This window comes from Wyeomyia smithii, chromosome 2, assembly GCF_029784165.1.
Source record: "Wyeomyia smithii strain HCP4-BCI-WySm-NY-G18 chromosome 2, ASM2978416v1, whole genome shotgun sequence".
Classification (NCBI taxonomy): Eukaryota; Metazoa; Arthropoda; class Insecta; order Diptera; family Culicidae; genus Wyeomyia; species Wyeomyia smithii.
Genome location: NC_073695.1, coordinates 82018538 through 82042785, shown reverse-complemented (window position 1 = coordinate 82042785; position 24248 = coordinate 82018538). Strand labels below are relative to the sequence as shown.

Sequence of the window (24248 nt, the reverse complement as noted above, 5' to 3'; positions counted from 1 at the left end):
AATGATAACAATCTTCGATGTTGCAAATCGCCAAGTATACTTTCAAATCATCGGCGTAAACTAATCTGGAACCAATCCCAAGAACATCAGAGACATCGTTGAAGAAAATAATAAAGAGAAGCGGCCCAAGGTTACTACCTTGTGGTTCACCAGACTTGTTCGTGAATGCAGACGATACATCGGATCCCAGCTTTACTTGCAAAACTCAAATTTGAAATTGATTCCGAACTTGCTGATGCGATTATAGATTTGTTCCAGAACTGGCATTGGAATAAAATATGCCTACTACAGCGAACAAAATAAGTCTGACCATAAATTGAAAAACAATAAAAATCTGTGTAAAATATGGATAAAGTTCTATCGGGGGTTAATTTCAACATGTGAAATTGCAAAACTGAAACCAGTAGCCATCATTTTAACATCATCAATGAAGCAATATATGAAACAACTAGGGTTCCTGAGGTAAAACGCACCAGCTAACGAAGGCAGAGTACATTCTTGTTTAACCTGAGAGATACAACCACTGTCATATACCTACTGTGCAAAATATAAAAACCCTTATTTATTCGTTCAAACTCGCATCTGAAGCTAACGCATCATATAAAATGCATAAAACACATTTTTTAAGTGAGTGTAATAATTCATAAAAGTCGTCAATCGAGGCATTTGACCCCTTGCTGGGGTAACATGCACCGCAACAAAAGGATAAGAAGCTTCATGCAAATGAGGTAAACTGCATTCCGTCCACACGTCCACGGACAGAATGCACCACAGTATTTGTTATTTGTTATTTACTGTTGTTAAATCATCTGACACATTGGTGGTCGGTTGTCGGTTCGCCTTTGCTATGATCTCATTATAGTGTGGCCTGAAGGACAGGGCTGAATCCAACGTAACACCCAAATCTCGGACCTGGTTAACCCTTGTCAGAGTTTGACCAAGCATAGTATAGCTGAACATTTCCGAAACATTTTTCCTATGGAACGAAATCACACAGCATTTCAGGATACTAACTGTCAACAGGTTAATGGAGCACCACTTTAAAGAAACGTCGACTAGTCACTGAAGTTCGAGACAGTCTGAAGTATTTCTTATTGTCTTGAATAACTTGACATCGTCTGCAAAAAACATTCGGCAATTTTCTGGCAACACTAACGATACATCATTTATGTACAAGACAAAGAGCAGTGGTCCTAAATTACTGCCCTGCGGAACGCCTGATACATTTGAAAAATAAATTGTTAGAACAACGATAGTCAATTATCTCAAAAATTACACGACTGATTTGAATATAACTAGTGCCTGACGAACAAGTTATCTCTCGAATTACAAATAACAAAATCCATAACAATTTTTATGTGGTTCAGAAGTTACAGAAAGAAAATAAAGACTATATAAAACTGTACCTGCTTTGATAAATATATGTGGGCTCAACATGATATAAATTTGATATCGCACTATTTAAACGCTCCCGGTATCGCTCGTGAATAAATTATTCGAAATTAAGAGTCATTTCTTTTATTTCGCTATTTCTTAAGCACTAACATTACGTCAAATTTCATATTTGATACTTCAAATACAACATCAAAATTTTAGAACCCAAAGAGTGAATATTCCTTTATTGAAATGAAGCGTTTATGTGAATCTATTTTCACAAGTCATAAGTGCGAATGAGAAAGGCTGGGTCCGGCCGCTCGGTGGATTAATTATGTTTTTGGAGCACGACTGACTTTTGAGAATCTATTTAAAAATTTTGGGAAAGTATTGATGATTACAAATATTATTAGGGCCAAAACGGTTTATTTGTTCGGTTTGACGTTGTAGATAGTAGAAACTTGTAGATAGTATATTTGTCTTTCCAAATTTTTTTGTTGAAAAAAGAAGTCGAAAAAAAATTAAAAATTAATTTTTTAAAAAAGCTTGTTTTTCATAGCCGTTTTTGAATATTTTAAACTTAAGTTTTAAAATTTTCAGTTTCCTAAAAAAATATGGTTTTTTGCAAATTGTTTGTGGTTCTCCAGCAGCAAGCAGAAGTTTATTAAAAACTACAGTAAATATACCACAATGCATTCTTTGACAGCGAAGAGAATGGATAGTCGATTGAAGTTTTGCGAATTTCCCGATCATTTGGCGTGGAAACGCTCTTTCAAAGGAACAATCGAAAATTTTGCATATGGGTTTAACGACCTAAATTACACAGTTGTGATCTCGTAACATGTACAAAATATATGACAGTATGTGTTGTTACTTGACTGATGAAGAATGTTATTGCTTTTTAAGTAACAAATTTGTTACACGAGGTAGAATTTTTCGTTATTGCTTTTAAAGCAATGAGGAAAAATTCTGGGTGCAGCAGATGGGCACTCTATTCATGATCTTTACTCTGTTCCCGTATACTAAGGTCGCTTTTTACGTGGTTTTTTTACGTGGGTTTTTTTTTCACGCGTTTTTGTTACGCGGATTCCGGAATTTAGGCTTTTTTTACGCGGATTCCGGAATTTACGCAGTTTTTTACGCGGATTTCGGAATTTACGCTTTTTTAACGCTGCACGTATCTTCCGCGTAAAAAGCGACTTTGGTGTATAGTATTAATTCACTTCAAATACGATGTTTCAAGAAAATACATTTTTGTAATCGGCGTGCAGAATTACTTTTGCTCAGCGCTGCAAACTTTCACTGTCATGATAGGATTTTCAGTTGAAATTGAAATCTTTGAATTTCAATTTTCAACGAACGAACTGACAATGAAAGTGACATTCAGCTCTAATCAGTTGACAGTGATTGCTGGCTAGCAGCGTTTCTGTAATTTCGCACACACTGTGTTGTTTTAGCGATGTTCATACGGTTGAGAATAAAGATGCTTATATAGTTAATCGACTTCATGCAATGAATTGGCTCAATCAAATAATTTCGATATTAAATCAGACATCAGACATTTCTTTCAATGACCAGACTTTCATTGTAAATTGACACCGGTGACACTGAAGGTCGTTTCAACTTGAGACAGGGAAAAGGCTGTTTTTGTCATTTACGTTTGCAGTGTCGAAAATTTGCAGCCCTGCTCTTTTTTATTTATTTTTGTATAATTTTTTGTACAAAAATAGATTTTCGTTGTTACATACTGGAAACACACACGTAATATATTGTTTTTTTTTGCCTTTCTCCTAGAAAGGTATAGCAATCACTGGAAAACCCAAAGGTATAAAAGTGCTCCAAAGGGTCGAATTTCGTATATCAATCGACTTAGTTTGACGAGCTGAGCATTTTATGTATGTGTGTGTGTGTGTGTATGTGTGTGTATGTAACGCTCAACCAATCTCACTCGATTTTCTCAGAGATGGCTGGACCGATCTTCATGAAATTATATGCAAATGAGAGGTCTAGTTGCCCCATAAGACCCTATTGAATTTCATTGCAATCGGATTTTTAGTTTAGAGGTTATGTTTTAAAATGTGAAAATCACGAAACATCATTATCTCAGAAACTACTCAACCGATTTTAACAAAATTGGTTTTAAATGAACGGTCTACCTAAAAACCCTTAACTTTTGAGTTTCATGAAGATTGAACGTGTGGTTCAGAAGTTATATAAAGGAACGTGTTCTGGAAAGTGTTTAATCTCACTCATGTTTCTCAGAGATGGCTGAACCGATTTCCACAAAATCAGTGTCATTTGGAAGGTCTAATTACCCCATAAGACCCTATTGATTTTTTTTTGCAATCGGACTGTTACTTTGCCTGTTATGTTTAAAAATGTGAAATCCAGCTTTGAAAAGAAACATATTCCGAAGACTACCTAAACTCACTCACTTTTCTCAGAGATGGCTGAACCGATTTCCACGAAATTAGTGTCAAATGAAAGGTCTAGCTGACTCATAACACCCTAGTGAATTTTACTGTAATTGAACTGTAACTTCGTCTGTAATGTACACGTGGTTTCAAAGTTTGGCTGCCCTATACGTTCCCATTTCATTTGATTATAATCGAACTAAGCGACCGTTATGTATTAAATTGTTAATAAAACAACGAAATTCTATTATCTCAAAGATTACACGACTTATTTGAACATAACTAATGTCCTACGAACGAGTCATCTCTCAAACTTACAAATAACAAACTTCATAACAATTTGATACGTGGTTCAAAAGTTATGGAAAGAAAAGAAATTCAAAGGCTATTTAAAACTGTACCTGCTTTGATCAATATATGTGGCCACAATATAATTTAAATGTGGTATCGTACCATTTGAATGTTGCCGGTATCGCTTGTGATTGAATTGTTCGAAATTTAGAGTCATTTCTTTTATTTCGCTATTTCTTGAGCATTTACATTACGTCAAATTTCATATTTTATACTTCTATTACAACATCATTATTTTAGAACGCAGAAAGTGAATACACATTTATTTGATTGAAGCGTTCATGTAAATCTATTTTTACAAATAATAAGTTTGAATGAGAAAGGCTGGGTCTGACCGCTAGGTGGATTAATTTAGGTTTTTTTCTATTTGCGGCTATTTTGAAATAAAATGAAATATTACTGATATTTTCGTCAACACTCACTTTTGAAATAAGTGCATTAAAAATGGAATTTTTCTGCTCAAACTTGAAATCTAACATACTTCGGATTGAAAAAAACTTGAAGGGATTTGTCAACAATTGAATGTATTCTTGGATGAACATTTTTATTGAAAAAAGGCAAATAATTTTTAAAGTCATAAAGTGTAATTTTTCTGAAACAATGTCGTCTTTGGCATGTTTCATTATTTCAAGAAAACGTCTAAAATATTCGCTGGAACCATGGAAAATTTTGTCTTTGATACTAAAAGTTGAATAATACAAAAATTTTACTTTTTACAAGCTCAACTTTCGAAAATTTTACCTTGTTATTATATTTTATATCTTCTACAGAGTTAACTAATACCTCAGTCAGTAAAAAATAATATGTAGTCACAATAATTAACAATAATTAACCAGCCCCAAGTGCTAGTAGCAAATAAGTTGAAATGGCCTTGTAACAGATTCTTTTTCACAAGTACAATATAGGGTAGGGAACATATTCTAAGCAGCCTTAGGAACCGCCTGTGTATTGAGACGAAATACTCGAAATGTGTTGGGTGAAATTCAAACAGAACCATGGAATCAATCAATCTGTTCTCTATCTTTTTCTTTGTCAGAACTTGTTTTCAGATTGTAAAACTAAGTTAGCCAACTTTAACAATAATCAATTGAAGTTACCAATCGAGGGACACTATTCCAATCACCCCGAACCTATTTCAAGCAGTTTCCATCTGTTTTGTAGGCATTTTTTCAGCACCCGAAGTGGCTCCTGAATGGCTGCAATATAGGTCGATTTGTTTTAAACGATGTTTGTTCACAGAGTTTTTTTTTTGTGATTAACGGTATTTCTTATATTCGTAAGACAGCTAGACAATCAAAGTTTTCGTTTCCATCATTGGAATTGTCGATATTGAATCGATATTGAAAAATCAGGAGTTTAAGGCCTGTTTTCTTCGACTGATTAAAATAGGCTCCATTGCTTAAGTCGTTTCTTACCCTAGTAACTTGTTCTTGTAGAGTTCCTATAAAAATACTTTCCAACAAAGATTTATAAATTACAAATAAGCAAAACATTCAATTTCGTAAAACGACTTAAAGACCTGCCCAAGATTATGTTTAAGTAAAAATATTTTTCCATCCTCGTAAAATTGCTTTGTCTATTAAATCGAAACCGAGAAAAAAATCTTGGTTTTCCAGGGCAAAGAAGATCGATTAAGAATCTGCCTTTTCTCAGCCTCTCGTGGGTTACGTTATTCTAACACTTTGTTAACAACAGTTTATAAGCCTAATCGTAAACCCAGCCCCATCGCAAATCGTTTAATTGTTTGGAACGAACGCAGAACGATGCAACTAATTATCTAAGCTGCTTTAAAGCTTACCGTAAGCCCATTAAATTACTGTCTGTCTGATTTGCATTAAGAGGAATTAGGAAATGACTTTCATGGCGCAGTTGACCAGCCTCTTGTAGCCGTGATACAATCAGTGTTTGATGATTTTTATTAAATTCTAAAAAGTTGAGAAACATGAATATCCCCTGTAATTTTTTTAGTTGCGGAAATTCAGAATCCTGCAATTTTTTAAAGTTTTCTATGAAATAAACCTTACGTCCTGAAGATCAATTAAATGTTGTGGTTAGGTCAAAAATTTTCGCCCACATTAAAAAAAGAAAAAATATTTTGATTACACATGCTGTACCCCGGGCTGCCGGGGTTTTGTCGTTAGGTCAGCAAAAAAGGGTGCATCCTAGCGTGCATGCTACAAAACAAAACCACGACGGAGAAAAGCATCCACGTGCCTCGAGACCGGACAATATCACTGAGATGAACACGATGATAAAAAGCCGCTGAGTAGAAGGCGGTAAACGCAGAACAGTGTGAAATAGGGTGTCTTATGCTCGGATGGAGAGGCAAAAAAAACATTAAATATACATGAGCGTTTGCATAAATGAAAATTAAATACCCAGCTTTGCTTTTTTGCTGGCGAGAGGTGTTCGGCTCGTCGCTTTACCTTTTTGCACTGCCGGTGGATTTTTTATCCGTTCGTTTCGGATTTGTTTACGGTCATTTAATTGTATCCGTGTATCGTATAATTTGAGACGTTTTTAAAACCTGCTAAATTGATTGTGTTTTTTACGGAATCGACAAAAACTTTCATTTCCAGAAAGAATTTTCGGTTTCGATTCTTCTTTGAAATAGTTGAACACTCATAGCAAAACAAGCAGTTCTCTCTGAAGGACTTTAGTTTTCCAGTACGGTCATATAAACATATCAGCTGCGGACAGATTCACCACATGGACAGCCTTCCGTCGGTAACCTAACGACGTCAGTGGTGTCCCAGGTTAATTAAAAGAACTTCCTTCGGGAAACCCCGTCAGCAAGCAATGTCACTGTTGTTGTTTGCACTAGTTTTCCAGTCGGTTTTTTAGGATACTCTCTCGTTCAGCTCTCCGCCTCCAATTACCCGAAAGAAACTTTTATTTGTATGCTACCGGTTTAACAGCCCGAGGGTGTATTTTTTGTTATATTTACGTTTGCCACATCATGTTTTCATCCCACAGGGTTGCACAGGGAGCTGTGAAGTGGGTTGCAGAACTAAAATTTGGCAGGAACCACGTCAACAGTATAGCTATACAGCATAATTGCATTGTTGCTTGATTCAAAATTAAACAGGTTTACTGAACCGCTGCATGTTACACATGGCATCTACAATTCACGTCTATTTATTCGCATCGCCTTTTCTCTGTTTAAACTGTGTGTATGACTATAATAGCAGTCGTGTAATTGCTTCCAGCGATTCTAGTTGCATTTGAATTATGAATGAAATTATGATTTTTGCCGTTTTCTAAAGTAGCAAATATTTAAAGGCTAACTTATATAAAAATCCAGCAAAGCAGAATACAGTAGGTTTCCGTTTTTGGCATGTTCCATTTTTTGCATGCTCCGTTTTTGGCACACTCCGATTTTGGCAACAAAAGGTTCCGATTCTGGCAACATTTTATAGCTCATAGTTTACAATAATTTATACAACAAACTGAGCTGATTTTGGAACCCGTTCTAGGTTGAAATTGATTGAACTGAAACTGAAAACATCCTACGCCTGATGTTTTTTAACAAGCTCAACTACCAACACTATTGATGTAACGATGGAATTCTTCCGCGAGGTCTTCTTGACTTCTTTTTTTATATGTTTTTCATTATGTATTTCAAATGAAGCAAGCGTGAATAAATGCAGTTCCCCTAAAATGATGATCACAAAGCGCAAAATTCATGTTTTGAAAATCAATTAAAAATTTATCAAAAGACAAATTGGTAGCTGTTACTTATCAAATGGATAGAAAATTAACTCAATGAAAATTCGTGCAACTCTTTTAAAAATGGGTGAAATTTCTCTCACTAATGAGTAACTTAAATTTAACATATATTTGACTCCAACTGTAAACAACGCACTGTCGTATATAACTGGTCTGACATATAAAACCAGCCGTCGTTTAAACTCGCTTGCTTTTAAATGAAACAGATAGTTTGACGTCACAAACGCTGTTGTCCAAGCTCGAGAGAATAAAAATATTGACAAATATGAAATTTGTTATTACTGCATGATGTACGACGGACTTTGTTAAAAACCTATTGAATCATGTAAATAAATAAATTTTCATAATAATTTTGAAGTCTCAAATGGAATATATTAATGACAAAAAAGGTTTCCTTTTTTGGCACGGTCCCAGTTTTGGCAACTGAAATTTAAAATGTTGTTGCCAAAAACGGAAACTTACTGTACCTTGATGTCCGTACTGAAATCAACATTTTTATACGATTTTTCAATTAAAAGCAATGATGAGATAAAATGCCAACAACTCGTGTCCCGATCCTTTTAATTGTATCCTACTTCAACATAATCCGACCTATGAATTGTCTCTCCTTATATCACTTTGTTGTGTTATAGTTATATCGCAACCGGCGCACAATACCGCAGTGTAAACATACAAGCGATAAATTTATGCGGCGCGTGAACCGGAGTGTTATTCCTGGAGGATACTGTATAACCCCAGGTGCGGCTATGATATACGCCAGTGATATTAGTGATTACTGTTGCAAATGATGTCATTCGAAATGAACGCTTCCATTCGCTACAATCCGACGGTTACTACCATCAGTCCAGGTTCGATGTTACGGTAGCAAAATTAGAAATAAAATAATAAAAATTATTCTTCACTGAATCTTACTGAGATTTTTCCTTCGGCATATATCCTTTTTTGCTAACAAATATTCATATGCCTGAAACATTATTTTAGGCGTTATTTCGAGCGGGTTAATAATTGTTTAGCAAGGATTTGTTTCGACAATAAATTATTAAGTTTCTCGAACGGACAGTTTTCGCCAAAAAGTTTCTCTTGAAGAAATAATAATGATTTACGCAAAATGAAACTTTAACAGTAGTAACAGTATTTCAAAAGTTTTGTAAAAACATACGAGAGCAAACTCGAAAAAAATTCTTTGATAAAATTTAGTTATTATCGAAAAAGAAATGTAACGTTTCGTTAGTTCTTGATGGATCTTTTCCATGGGTATTTCAAGCATTATTGTCCCAGCGTACATAAGATTTGGATAGAACATGTGACAACTATGCTTGAAACGGCATCATAGTTCTATACAATTGTTTGTGGTAAATTTCAACCAAAAGTTGCCAAGTTTACAGGATTTTAACAGAATATGAAAAAAAAAAATTTTTGGTGTGTATGTTTCTTAACAAAACATTCAATTTTCCACTTATAGTACCTTTCTGCGTTTTTCTAATAAAATGCAGTAATTTTATCATTGATGGGGTAAAGTAGTTTTTAGCTAATTGTAAATTAGTATGTCAAATAGCCTCACACTGTTGCCAAAGCTGCAAAAACGTGTTCGGAATTATTTTATATTCATTTTATCTATTTATTTTATAGAATGGAGAATAAACCATGAAACAACTTCACTACAGATTTTATAGCTCTAAGATCAATTTTTGACGTAGAACTTCGTTTTACTTTAGCAAACCACACAGGGATGCAAACTGAAAAACTGGGACGAAATTTGTCCCTTTTCAAATGCTTATAGGTCGGTTGGTTTTCAACCGATTTTCTTAATTCTTGCAGCAATCGATTGGAAAATTATATACGCATCTGCCCAAATGCAGAAAAATGTTGTTTGAATCTACGAACTATTGCACTATTGAAAATTGTCAAGCCTTGTTGAAATAAAAATAACGTCCTCTGATTGGTCGCTTGCTTGCTGTGTATGATATGGAATGATGTATGTAGAATATGGTGTGATGTGTGTATGTGTGTATAATATGGTATGATGTGTGTATGGTATGATGATATGGTATGATGTGTGTGTGTATGATATGGTATAATGTGTGTTGGTGTGTGTGTCTCTATGATGTCGTCGGCTTCGTGCAACATTGGCACAACTCAAAATTTTGCATTTTTGAGTTTTTGATGGCAAACGATGCGAATTCTAGTTAAGTTTCATCACACGAAACCTCGTTTCAAAATTCCCAAAAAAATCCAGAGTTATGAGTAAAAGTGCCTGCACAAATCGAAATTTCTCCATAAAGTTAGTAAAAATAAGGTTTTTACTTGAACAACGTGCTCATAATATGTGTATAATAGACCTAGAAGTGTTAAATGAGGATTAATAATCTTAAACTTCAAAGTTTTCTTTAAAATCGAAAAATAAATTTTCGACGCAAATTTTTCTCGCGTTTTTCTCGAAACTATGATTTTTGAGTTGTGCTAGTGTTGCACGAAACCGACGATATGGTATGATGTGTGTGTGTCTATGATATGGTATGATTTGTGTGTGTGTGCTGTGTAGGGTTTTTAACTCGGCACGTTCTGCTAACTGCTGAATCCGGTTCACGAAATTCACAACCCTTCATAAGTAGACATTATAACTCATTACCCAAGTAAAAATATTGGTTTTGTCAAAGTTTTATAGCGCTCAATACTGCCAAAAAAGCGCTATGAAATCTTGATAAAACCAGTTGTGTTACTAAGGTAATGAAACACTCAATGCATTTGTTAATAGTGTACGTAGCTCTACGTCATTTATGCGGTCGTGTCATGGATACAACCTCCTACTTTTTTGAGTCAATATTTTCGATCACGTTTTAGCAGTGTGGTCTGTTCAGTTTCATTAAAAAAAAAGAATTTTTAAAATATCCAGAGAAACGAGTCTATCGAAACCTCGTTCTTCCTGCCAATAGTGCACCATAATTACAATTCCCTGAAGATAACTATTATTCGTTACTCCGGCTACATTAAAGGAGGGTCTTATTTTAATTTTAGCGTGAGCATGAGAATAAATCCACGTTGAAATCCGTTGACAACAACCTCATAGCCTGATTCTACTAAGATTCGAACCATTGACCAGCCGCTTGTAAAGGTGGACTCTGTAACTTTACTGCTACGGAGCTCCCCAAGCTTTTTGTATTTTTTTATATAAACAGAAATTTAGGTCGCAAACTCGAAAAAAATGAAACTTTAACAGTAGTCACAGTATTTCAAAAATTTTGTAAAAACATACGAGAGCAAACTCGAAAAAAATTCTTTGATAAAATTTAGTTTTTATCGAAAAAGAAATGTAACGTTTCATTAGTTCTTGATGGATCTTTTCCATGGGTAAAATAAAACATTTTTTTCCATGAAATTTCAACTGTTTAAAAAGATCTCAACGATGAAAACGGCGTATAAGAATCACACAATCAAAGCACACAGATAGCAGGAATAAACCTTTTATTGTATAGGTTGGTGAAAACGTTTCAATTCCAACATTGTTTTATCATTCCAGTTATCTTTCGATTTAAACGTGTAAAATTACATAAAATAAAACAAATAAGTTTTTCAATGGCGCATCACTTAGCTTTTCAATATACGCTTCTACGTCGCCTGAAAAGTGTAAAATAGGTTGAACCATACAGCGTCCGAGTTACTTTGTAAGTGAGTGCTAACAGCACATCAGGGATGGCAGAAGGAGACAAAATGAACTTACTCACACATTCCGCTCCGAAAGTCACCGCCCAACACTTGATAATAGCCAACGGTTGGAAGCCAAATAATATCTGAACCAGAAATCTGTTTGGGGACCGCCTTTCACATAGCGAAGCAAAAAATCTAGACAATTCAATTAGGCTTTCATTCTTGCGGTCTACAGAGTATCTCTACCGTGCGACACCTACGCAGTAAATAGGCGGGTGTTTATTCTTTACCTTTCTAGTTAGGAAGGATTGGAATTACATTTTTGAGAAAAATGCTACTGTGTCCTATCCTTTTCGCAGCATTAAATTAATTGTCAGTATTTTTCAGTAAACATTCATTAAAAAAAAAGTTTCCTTCTGGAAAATAAGTCATATTAATCTCTATAGGACAAAAAATTTGCTCTAAAAATGTGTTCATTTACATTCATTTTAACGAATTGAATTTCGATGTCCCTAAAGGGTCTTAAAATATTTTTTTAATCATGTGCTTTGTGCTGTCTTCGGGATAGGCGGGACCATCATCGCCATCATTGTCAACACTTTAAACCCCTCAGCTGCAACCAAAACGACATAAAGCTGTACAACAAACTGCACAGAAACCAAATTCATGAAAACGCAAATAGTAAACCGTCGACTGCATTCTTAGTTCTGTCCAACTTTCTCCTTTACTAAATGCATAACACGACTCATTTAACGTTAAGCCTCATTTAATTTTCGCCTCATGAATTCCGCAAAACCGCTCGTCACGAGCGAAACAATTGCGACAGCAAAAACTATTTCGACTACTCTAACTGCTTCCCGATTTTCTTTGACCGAATGTCATGTTTTCACGCGAGAATCTGCTGCCAGCTGCGAGCTGAAATAAAGCTAAGAAACATTTTCATTCTAGATTGCAGGTTGGCAACCCTGATTGGCCTCTGGTGGATCGCGTGAAACCAAACCGCCTTTCCTCGACAACAGCAATTAAAATAATAGACTCATGAAGCCAGTTGTTGATTCATTTATAAAGCTTCACAATGATACGACTCTCACTCGAGCCCGCTCTGTTCGTAGAGGTCCTTTCCCTTCGTACGGGTGGGTAACCCCGCTACAAATCTAGGTACAAAGAGTTGCTGGTACCAGTGCGGAATGATTTACGCTGTCTAATATTAATGGCACATTACCGACCGACACCGTCTAGCTGATTTTAGTTTATATTGGACCTAGCAACTTAATGTTGACTGAGTTTAAGTTCTATCTAACGGCTTCGCAGTTCGTGTTTTTATAGGACAACTACTGTAGCAGCACAATTCCTGTGCACGTTATGAATGACTCTGTTCGAGCTCGTGTTAACAACTTAAGTGATGAATCGTTCCTCTAAACGTTAGACCAAAGTTTTCAGCGATCCTTCACAAGTATTTTCTGACAGTAGCTAATCCCCGTTTAGCACACGGCACCGCACCACGTTACTTATTCTATGCCTAGCCAGTGAGCGTTGCCACGACACGCCCCGCAGGGCCTAGGCATCATTTTTGCACTTTGTCACAATGTAGCTTACACTAAGCACACGAAAAAACAACGGTGTCATACAAGTAGGAAATCTGACAACCTTTTTGTATGGGTAAATCTCTCAAGCACCTGTTTTCGACGGCGGCACTCGAAATCCGTTGCATCGTCACCAGCGTCGATTGTACGTGCAATCGTTGAAGGGTTGGATCTCATGTGTCGACAGGCTTCTCTCAATCGACCTCCATGCTAGGCGCTAAGGGTTGCTCACTAGTACCTATACCGGTACAGGGAGGGAAAAAAAATCGATAATTCCAACAACAATGTCATCACTGAACATTCGCTAGGCATCAAATCACGTGAGACTCTGACGTCTACATAATTAAAATAATTAATTTTCTAGTGCAGGATCACACCGCTTGGCACAAGCTGATGCTCGGAATCTGCGTTAGGGACGAGACGAAACAGTAAACAGGGAGGTCCTGCCAGCAGCACTTGCCACGTTCGGGGCTCAACTCAATTTTGGAAACGAGCATCCGTCCTCCCTAGTGCTGAAGTTTGCGATAGGGAGATATGATGCTTCGAACCTCCTTGCAGCAGTACTGCAGCTTTGGGGTAGAAATTGCTTCCGGACAAAGGGTTTTTTTCCTCTTGAATGTCCTTGAACCATTCGTTCTAGAGAAATGTGTGCCCTTCAGAAAGTAGTCCAGAAATATGTCACAATTTTTAGCAATTAAAACCTTTGTAAAACTTTTTAATAACAAGATTTTTTACTTTTACTTTTTACGCGTCATACATTTTAGATATTTAGTATTCGCATCCAAAATTTTTTTGGTATTAATTTTGCTATGAGCATTTCTATTACAACAAGCTCAATTGGACCGATTTTCCACAAGCTTTTTTGCTCTCTTCGTGATTTCCATATAGTCTAAAATGTAAAGATTGTGCCGTGTCAAATAAATGTTGTGAACAAAGAAATGCAAAGTTGTTTTCGAAAGGATTAATTTCCGATGGAAGCTAGCTATCATCCATCTTCACGTACGTTTCACATCCTTTGTACTGCGTAAGAAACTTGTTCACTGGATTTTGTTTCAGTGTCCTGATGGGTTTCTTCTGACGGTGCTTTGGCTGGCTTCGAATTTCTTAGCTATATCAAAATTCGACATCCCTGAGTTCGCCCTAATTGTTCTCAACGTTTTTGAATGCCGCTTCCGCTCCTTAATTCCACCACGACGCCTGCTCATGAAAATGTTTGGAACGTTAATCACAGTCGATTTGACCATTGTCAATGAATTTGTGATTTGTGAAAATTTTAAAACAAATTGCTGTCAAAACATTTCCGAATCGACCTCTAGAAGCGCTGCAATAAAATAAAGAGCCCCTTCCCCCCCCCAATGTAACGATAGGTAACGTTCAATATGACTCCCCCCTCTAAAATACATTATGAATCGTTTGTATGACAATAATGGCAATTGTTATTTGCTTCTAACTATTCCCTGCTGATGGTAATTTCTTGTTTGGATCGCTGGTACATCAGGTTTTTGCAATAGCTCCTTCACAGCCTCTTTTCCAAGAATATATCCAATCCATGAGAAAAGTGGCAGAATTTTGACGTCATTCGCATCCATATTAAGCTAGTGCAAATAATGTAATAACTGGTTTGGATTTCGAATCTCTATAAGACAACAATATGCTCTCACCAGAAAGACGGTATTAATGAATTTCAACCTTCCCCAAACGAAAGCTTGATACGCCTGAATATTTTTTACCATGGTAATTTTCGTAAAAAAAAACAATAATACAATATTGTTAGCATTAGACCTGTAACTCTCTTCGGTAGTTCTGTATTTGTCTAACTTTTTGATGTCTGTGCTAGAAAAATGATATTTAGCATTGAAACTATTCTCAAATTGAATTTGAAATGAGGAACGAGCATTGGGTAGAAATGAAACCAAACTACAAAACTCCATACTGAATAACACGCCTGAACACAGGTTTCGCTCTTGAACTCAAACTGGGAAAAAATGAGAGATTAAAGTTCTTCAACTATTCCTGTAAATTTTGGTGCCCCTAGTGAAGGAAACTTTTTCAGAAAATTAAATAAGTTTTCTATAAGCCAATGTAGGCGAGCAATTACTCTGTCGCACGTTGAAGCACTTCTGCATAGACTACGGGTACTAAAATTAACAAGAATTTTTATTTCGACTGGAGTACTAGAGACTGAACGAAAAATTTGGATTTTTGTTTGTTTATTTTGCATAAATATTTTGTTATTTTTGAATAAATAAGAAGAATTTTATTATTGAATATCCCACTCAAATTCGCTTAATTATTTTATTTATTTTTATTTTTTGAATTCTTTTTTTTTTTTAATTTGTTTTATTGCTTTTTATATTGTTTTGAATTTTGTTTATTTAATGAATCAATTGGGGACCGTCTCTTAAATACGCAGCCCAAAAATAACTATTTTCGACATCGTCTACTCAAAATCCTCAACGTTTTTCGCATAGATTGCAACGCTTTGTCAGATATCCCCTCACCTCCGCCCTCTCTTTCCTTCAAGTGTTACGTATTTTATAAATGTTCTTCTATGGCATTTTACTGCCGGTAACCGCAAGTCAGTCCCATCTGTAATTTTGTCAATTTTGAGTTGGCATCGTATTTTGGCCTAGCTTTGAGTATATTTTCAGATGTACCGATAAAAAATAGTGGTTTGTTCAACAAAAGTGGAAATCAATACCAAGTCGAATTGTCACATTAGGCAAAGTAACCGCAAGTCAGTCCCAGATGAAAAATAACCGAAAGTCAGTCCCGATTTACAAAAAAAAACATGCATAATACAACAGTAAAATGAATGGGGAGTAAAAAAGAGTTCGATACGATCGTTTAGATGAAAATAAGTTATCTAGTAACAATTATCAATTATTGGGATATTTTTTTAGTTTGAATTGGTGATAAATTTATGTGGAGCAATTTTCTGCTAAGGGACCGTTCCTAAACCACGTGGTCATAAAGGGGGGACGGGGGGGTTTGTCAAAAGACCACGAAAGACCACGCATGGGGGTGGGGGGGTTAACAAAATGACCACATGGTCTTTTTTTCTAACTTATGATTTATTGTTGCCACCAAGTCAAGAGCAAAAGCTTTTGCATTTTAGAAATATAGAATGTATTGAATGTTTAAAAATAAAAATTTAAAATATTTAAGTGAATTTTTGGCACTAGACAAATGAAAAAACCTCGTGGTTAAAGTCGCAAGGGGGGGATTGGCCAAAAGACCACGAAAGACCACGGGGAGGTACGGGGGGTATAAAAAGGGATCAAAATATGACCACGTGGTTTAGGAACAGCCCCTAATTCGAATTCAAGTAAATTTTTTTTCTTGGTTCGCTTTTTCGTAGATCTATCCGCATAATCTTGAGTATCGAAAAAACTTGCATCAGAATCGTTCCAAGAAATTTCCAAAGGTGATGCTCGAACCTCAAATGGATTTGGATCATCTTGACATTTGTTGTCGGATGAACCAACTGCAGTCCCGGCTTCAGTTTCTTCATCCGAGTCCTCACCGGATAAGCTATCATCGGTTCCGTACATCATGAGATTTTCCAACGTCGACATTTCTTAAAAGGTTCTCATGGACATACACTTCCTAACAGCGGAGGATTGACAGTTTTCCACGGCAACGAATAACAACACGTCAACACGCACTATAGTTTCAACATGGCAATGTGACTTGCGGTTACTTTTCTCTTCGGTGTAGAATGTAACGGCAAGTCAGTCACACTCAAGGTTTTTATCATAAAATCAATTATATCAATGGTTTTTACAACGTAATTAGTGCGGGCTAGTATGCAAACTATATTTTAGCATGAATATTGTCAAAATAATTCATCTTATATGAGTGATAACTGAGCGTGAATGAAATGTCTTTCGAAGCTGTTTTCTCGTTTTAACATTTTTACAGATGGGACTGACTTGCGGTTACCGGCAGTTTAGCTTTATATAAATCATATTTGAAATAGAAAAAACTATGTATAAAAATTTCTCACCATATCTAAAAGTATAGAAAATCGGACTCGAATTCTAGACTCGACTATCTATAGGAGTACCTTTATTTTTAAAGCAAGAATGACTTTTCTAAGGCTGATATGTCGTAAGGAACATCTATAAAATACGTAACGGATGTCTGACAAAGCGTTGCGATTCTTACGGGAAATTTTGAAGATCTATAGATACTTTCGTTACTTTCGTTACATTCGTGTTGTTATTCGTTGCCGTGGAAAACTGTCAATCCTCCGCTGTTAGGAAGTGTATGTCCATGAGAACCTTTTAAGAAATGTCGACGTTGGAAAATCTCATGATGTACGGAACCGATGATAGCTTATCCGGTGAGGACTCGGATGAAGAAACTGAAGCCGGGACTGCAGTTGGTTCACTGACAACAAATTCAAACAATAATAAAAAATACAAATATAAGAAATTAATTTAAAAAAACTTCTAAAGAAATTGAAAACAATTTAAACAAATTAAAATAAATAAAAGTAAAATTCTGATTCAATTATAATTGGAATTCGATTACCAATTAGGTATATAGTGAAAAAAAATCGGAGACTATATATAATCGAGTCCGACCTATATCAAAAACAAACTTATATGCTAGAATAAAATACGCGGAATGTGTCTGAAAAGAAATTACAACCGGCCTTCGATTATTTTCTGCCATAGGTAAGTCACATTTAAAGTCCTGAAACCTTTTTCTAGCATCTCTAATGTGGGAATGCTTCTTTTCGCTTCGACAGCTGGTAAAAAACAGGTAAATTTTTGCTTTGTGAAATCGAAAAAAAAATAATAGAAAAGTTGACTTACTATCTGTACACTAAATTTAATGGTCCACAACGTTTTTGCGTATTCTATCAGAACGCTATAAAACTGAACTCGGTAAACGGGATAGAATGACGATTGAAGAGTTTACGGCAAAAAAGATTTACACAGCCAAATCACGAGAAAATATTCATGCAAAAAGAGTTCGGCATAATATGAAAAATCTGAAGACATTCACAGATCCACTCACAGAGCATTTCCGAGTAAGTATCATCTCAAGAAGCTAGACAAAAGTCGATCTTCGGAACACTTGGATGAATGTGCAATCTAGCAAGGACATCAATTCCCTAAATAGTGATGAGCTAATCCGTACGCACTTACAGTAAGTTAAGGATTACCACAACACCAGAAATGATCACAATGGTTCAGTCTTCTTCTCCGAAAAAAAAAACAAGACAATAGTTATTACATATATTTCAGTGGTATTGAAGCTTTCACCCTCTAAACGCTGTAATCTCATTTCGGTTTTCACAGAATGCACCCCAGTATATTAAAAAAAGACATAGGGGAAAGTAGGTAAAGACGGACACCCTAAGGTTTAATCTAAATAATTACTTAGGTATTGCTATTTAGATCGCAGTAGTCATACAAATTGAAACTTAAAGTCATTTGTTTTCATAATCATTTTTGGTATTAGTGAACTTCTTCCAAGTTTTATGTGTTTTGGGTCTTCAAAAATAAGACTACAAATTGCTGTTTTTTGACATGGTTGGGAAAGACGGACACTTGGGGTGGGTAAGATGGACACTACGAAGGTAAAGGTGGACACTCACAAAAAAGATGTAGTACGTTAAGTATTCTTTTGATTTATGTGTTAAGTGATGGCCATACATTACTCTACGTTATTAGAGTCCATCTATACATCACGTGAACAGTTTGAGAGGATGGGTTTCGATGAAGGCGAAAATTCTCCGCCTATATGGCCTGTTCTAACTGCTAAGTGATTAATATCTGCTGGTTTCTCTCGCAGGTGTACTTTGTGAACATCTGTAGTACACAACAGATGCTACATGTGAAAATTCTTGGAAAATCCGTGTGTCCATCTTTCCCTACCTTAGTGTGTCCGTCTTGCCCGACCTGGTTGTAAATTTTTCAATCGATCGTAGTTCTTCATCGGAACATCGAAAATCTGCTGGATTTTCACTAGAAAACCGAGGAAAGACTAATTAATCACTTTACTATTGTGAACAAATGTAAACACGTAAGTTTCACGAGTTTTTCACTATTTTCCGTGGAATAAAAATTACATCAAATTGCGCTTTCACGAAAATATTCTTTGTTTTACTTACAAATTCGACAGTTTGCTTGCTGAAAACCGATAATGCAACTCAAAAGCATTAACACACTATAAAGAAGGTATTCGCATCACTCAACTATCATAATACATTCTAGTTTGTGAAATATTAAAAGTGTTCATCTTACCCGCAGTGTCCGTCTTTACCTACTTTCCCCTATTAAAGAATGAAGAGTACTAAGTATAAAGGATAACATACGATACGGAGCTACGAGTTTTTTATCAGAGTAATACGAGGTGAACCTAAACGCTACAATCCACTAGAAAAATATGTGAAATAGAAAAACAGCTGTCGGTTTTTTTGAAAAAAAAATATATATATCCTTTTTATACTGGACAATTTGTGATACCAGAAAAAATCAAAGTTACTATAATTTTTTTCTACACTGTTGGTGGATTTTTTTTAAAGATTTTAAACGATTGTCGGTCGTTCAACTCTGACTCGATGATTATTAGTTTTGAATAAACCAGTTATCACGGTTTGTGCAGGTGCTACTAACTACTCGCATACTGCGAGTACTTTCTTGAGCAAAAGTTACATTTGGACGAATCTGTTGCAGAAACTATGTTTTTATCAATGAGACATTTTTAAGCTTCGTAAAGTTCTCATTCTCACCCAAAAACGCAATGACACTGTATAGAGGTGCTTGTACGATTGATCTCTCATCAAAAGATTGAAGATTTATTATCATGTTGCTGATGACTGTTTGACTGTTTGACCTCATCCCTCGTCCACGCCTAGTCACTAAATGATTTATATCAATATTCGAACATTGATAAAGGGTGCGCTCTGTCGCTCGTATTTGTTTGCTCGATGAAAGTAACTTCTCGCAACGATGCTCCATCCTTTGGTAGAGCAAATAAACAGGCCTGAACAAATATCATTCCCTTCTTCCATTCCTGCCATGCGTGCATACGAATGTATGTGTTTAGCGACGTCTGATTACCGTCTATTTCTGAATGGCAATTTCAACTTGCAGGTTTATTAAATAGTTCCAATATTTGAATAAGTATGTTTGGACCGGGTCCGGACGACCGGTGGTAACGGTGCCAATTTAGCTTGGTCCAACGTACCTAGCGCAGTTTGCAGTTTCCTACGCTGTCTGATTGAATCCCTGCGTTGATTGGAGGGTTGTGAATACAAGAGGTCACCGTGGACAGTGTCCGTGCTCGTGAATCATTTACTAATCGAATTAAAATTAAATAAACTCGATGATTTATATCGTCGATGGAGCGAGTAGCGTACGGTGAGAGAAAGTGGGAGGATTATGATCCAGTGCAGGAGATGCCAATATGCTGCCAATTTACGGACGGGTTTATATTTTAGCATTGAGTGGAAGAAAACATTCGTCAACTGGCAAGATTAGCGAACCGGGCAGATGTTGCAGTCTGTGTACTACTAGGACAGATTGATTTGGTCACTCGATTAATTTGGGCGTTACCTGCATTTCAATTATTTGTGGCAGCGTTTACCATCTGAATGCCACAGGTCTTTGGATACAAGTTTCGACCGGATAGTTTGAAAGTTGATGCAATGTTATGCTTTTAGTTTATTTTGTAACTGAATATTTAATTGAAACGCTTATAAATTGCAATGTTTCAAAAAAGAGCTTCCGTATGAATATGTATCTAATTAAAGTTTAACTAATCATACCTTTTTCTAATATCGTCATTATTTGAAACCGTCTGTTTTCAAAGCAATTGAAATAAGTAATCATTTATTATAACATCTTTTTTATATACATTTTTAATCGTGTTAACCCTAACTCAAAGTTATCAATTAAAAAAACAACACGGTGTCAATATAATTCAACCAGCGAGGCGATTTGTCACGGTCGCCATCTGTTTGTTTTTGCATCATCTATTTCATCCAATTTTTCCCGTTACAGCTCAATCGACAAACAAACTTCTATTATTTCTTCTTTTCGTTTCATCTATTTGCAGGAAGTCGGCAGCATAATTGGCAAAAAAGGCGAAATTGTCAAACGTTTCAGAGAAGAGGTAAGTGGGAGCACCAGTGTGTATCCATATGTCCGTGCCATTGGCTGCAGACACGTTCCTGGGCTCGTGCAACCATCCTTTCCCGTCACATCGTTTCACTTTATCAACCGTTGCCTAAACACATAGCCAGGCGCGACACGAACCGTCACTTCCTGCTACTTGCCGACATTCGCAATCATGTTCGGGGTTTAGTTAGACAACTTCCTACTTAAAAATTTGTTTCTTCCACCCAGCCGACCGCCGACCAGCGACGAAGTTTTTCCTACTCAGACGGAAGACGGAGACGGAACAGATGCCTGGGTATTTCCCGACGAAATCTCTTTTTTTCTCTCTCTCTCTATTGTTGTTAAAATTGTGCATTGAAGGTTGTTCTCTGTAGAGACAAACTACATCCTGAAGGCACAAACAAGAGATAACAAGGAACGAACTACACGTATCGTTTCGATTATCACGTTCTGCAAATTGTTGTGAGCTCACTTTTCGGTGCCAAGCTTGAAAAGCTGCCGTTTGTTGAATTGTTTGTATATGGGTTCGACTGTCATCTTTTTTTTTCGGAAGTGTTTTCGATTCAATCCGACAGGATATGGAATAGCGATATTGTTGTGTAGCGGTAGGCAACCCTCTGCGCTCTACCGCTTTGAAAGTTGAAGTTGTTTGACGAGAGAAGTATATCATACCTACTTGTAACGTATTTACGGATGATATTGCGTGTTATGTTCATTCTTCTTCACGACTTGGCACGTACACGCTTCTGGTGGTGCCTCTCAAATGGAATATGCCTTGTGCAGGAAGACAGTGATTGATGATTGGTGGAAACGATAGGTCTCCGTTTGAAGGGCGATGTGCAGGAAATGTGTTTATGTAAAATGAAAACAAGAAAGATTGCACTTTAAAGGGTTTATTATAGATGCGTAGTAGTTTAGGCGTCAATTAGTGTCAGAAATAATCGTTTAATGTATAAATATGAACATACTTGAATTATAACCGAAGATGTGAAGCTGTACTTTAGAGTCTACGAATTTTATTAAACTCTTGATCGCTCTTGGTGAAAAAAGTTACAAATTTAAAAAAGTAATCAATACTGGGCTAATTTAAGAGTATAAATGAAACAAGTTTTTTGATAACTATTTCTAGGTCGAAAATCTAACTTTTGCATTTTTGAAAACTAACAGAAAAAATAACTATATTTCTAAACCTGTTTTTTTCGACAAATTTGATTTCATGTACAGGTCTAGAACTGGTTCAATTTTTATAAATCTTCATTCACGGGCAGTTTACATCTTTAGCAATTGTTTTATTTTTGTTTTTCAATTTGAACTCATTCCTCAATTGTCCAGAACAGTGGCGTAGCCAGATTTTTTTCGGTTGGAAGGTAGGGGTAAGTTTTTTATCGTATGACACTTGTATTTTTTGCCGACATTCCTTCGCCGAAATTAAGTACTGATAATGGACACCTTGTCTCCCGTAAGAAAATAACGACGACCACAACACAAAAAGAATAGCGATAATGTTTTCACTTCTTGGCAACTAGTTAAAGCTACAGACAGAGGCAAAGCCTACAATTGAAAAGCAAGAAAAGGACAGAGAGAAAAATCGGAAAACAGATTTGTATATCTAAGCGGTTTCATCAGGTTAGGTTAGGTTTAACCAAAATCAATTTAGCAACAAGAACAACGCGTAGCGGGATCAAAGTAAAAATTCCAATATCGATTTTTTCATGCTAAATATCTCAAAAATGCATGAATCCTCAAAACTCCGTTGTGTTTCTGCATTTGTAGAGTCGAATATGCAGTTTTTTTATTATGCACTTCAGAGAGATATGTTTTTACTTTCGCTTTAAAAATAACGACGAATAAAGAAAATGTGCTCATTTTTTATGTGGAACATCAATAACTTTGAATAGAACTGAGGTATTTACGATTTCAGCATTGCAAAGTTAGCGTTTTTAAGGCTCTAAAAGTCGTCCTGTGACAGTTTTGGTGTGCAAATTTAAACATACAAGTTAGAAAAGACAGGGTTTTTTTAAATTTAAATTGGTTATTTTCAAACATAGAACATGTTACCATGAAAATGAGTGCTTCATCATATGTAACAATAACAATCTGTCCTCTGTGCGTTCTTGAAAACTTCATAACTCAAAGTGTCAAATACGATTGATTTGTGATCAATGAATAGTTGTTCAATATGACCTGTTCACAACACTTTTCAATTGTAACTTAGATTTTATTCTATCATAGGAAATCTGGTAGATCATCATAAATCAATTAATTTTTCCGAGGCATTTTATTTGCTTCAAAACGAAGATAAATTTGAATTTGATATTATTTTAATAACATTTCGTTTCTAGTTGCTAGTGCACAGAGTTTATTGTTCACTAATTGATTACCCAATCTTACCCACAACGCTGCATATAGCGATATTTATCGTTAGATGAGACAGCAGCCATCGATAGAAACAACGGTAATTAATTTTGTACACAGAATACCGGAAAGGGTTTACTCACTTGAAGTAAAAACCTTTTCTTGGAAAAGTATTAGGTACAAATAATTGTGGGACAGTCTCTTAGGCTCCATTTTCCACTCTCTCGGCGTCACCCTGCGTAAGAAAATACCTATAATTGAGGGTTTTTAGCTTTCCAGAAATTTGATGTCGCCATCTCGGGATAAAAATGGCGTCGAATACTAATTTCCCGTTTCAAAGTGTCATACCCTGGTTCTGGAACATAAAATAATAGTAAAGTATTTGAATACTTGCTTCTCACAGCTTTCCGGAAACTGGAAGTCGCCATTTGGGATTTTTAAATGACATCAAAACATTTGTTTTCGGTTTCTTGGTGTCATATCTGCTACGAAGATACGAACATTAGAAGATATGAAGCATTTTTCTTGACTTCACCCAACTTATTAGAAAACTCAAGTAAGGATTTGAAAATGGTGTAGGATATCGATTTTTAGTCATTGTATTCATACAGATAGGATAGAGGAACCATATTTCGTCCCGGCACCACATTTCGCGC

General features: G+C 35.9%; 1 protein-coding gene across 21 annotated transcripts in view; it reads left to right on the top strand.

Moving 5' to 3' along the window:
* Positions 1-24248, top strand: part of LOC129722887 (poly(rC)-binding protein 3) — a 577573-nt gene that overhangs the window by 418933 nt on the left and 134392 nt on the right. For all 21 annotated transcript variants that reach the window (XR_008727673.1, XM_055676723.1, XM_055676721.1 and 18 more), the window contains one exon: positions 21176-21232. Coding sequence is in view for 20 of the 21 variants with exons in the window: in XM_055676723.1 (XP_055532698.1) it covers positions 21176-21232 (57 nt within the window). In the remaining variant the exon portion in view is untranslated. The remainder of the gene's footprint in view (positions 1-21175; positions 21233-24248) is intronic.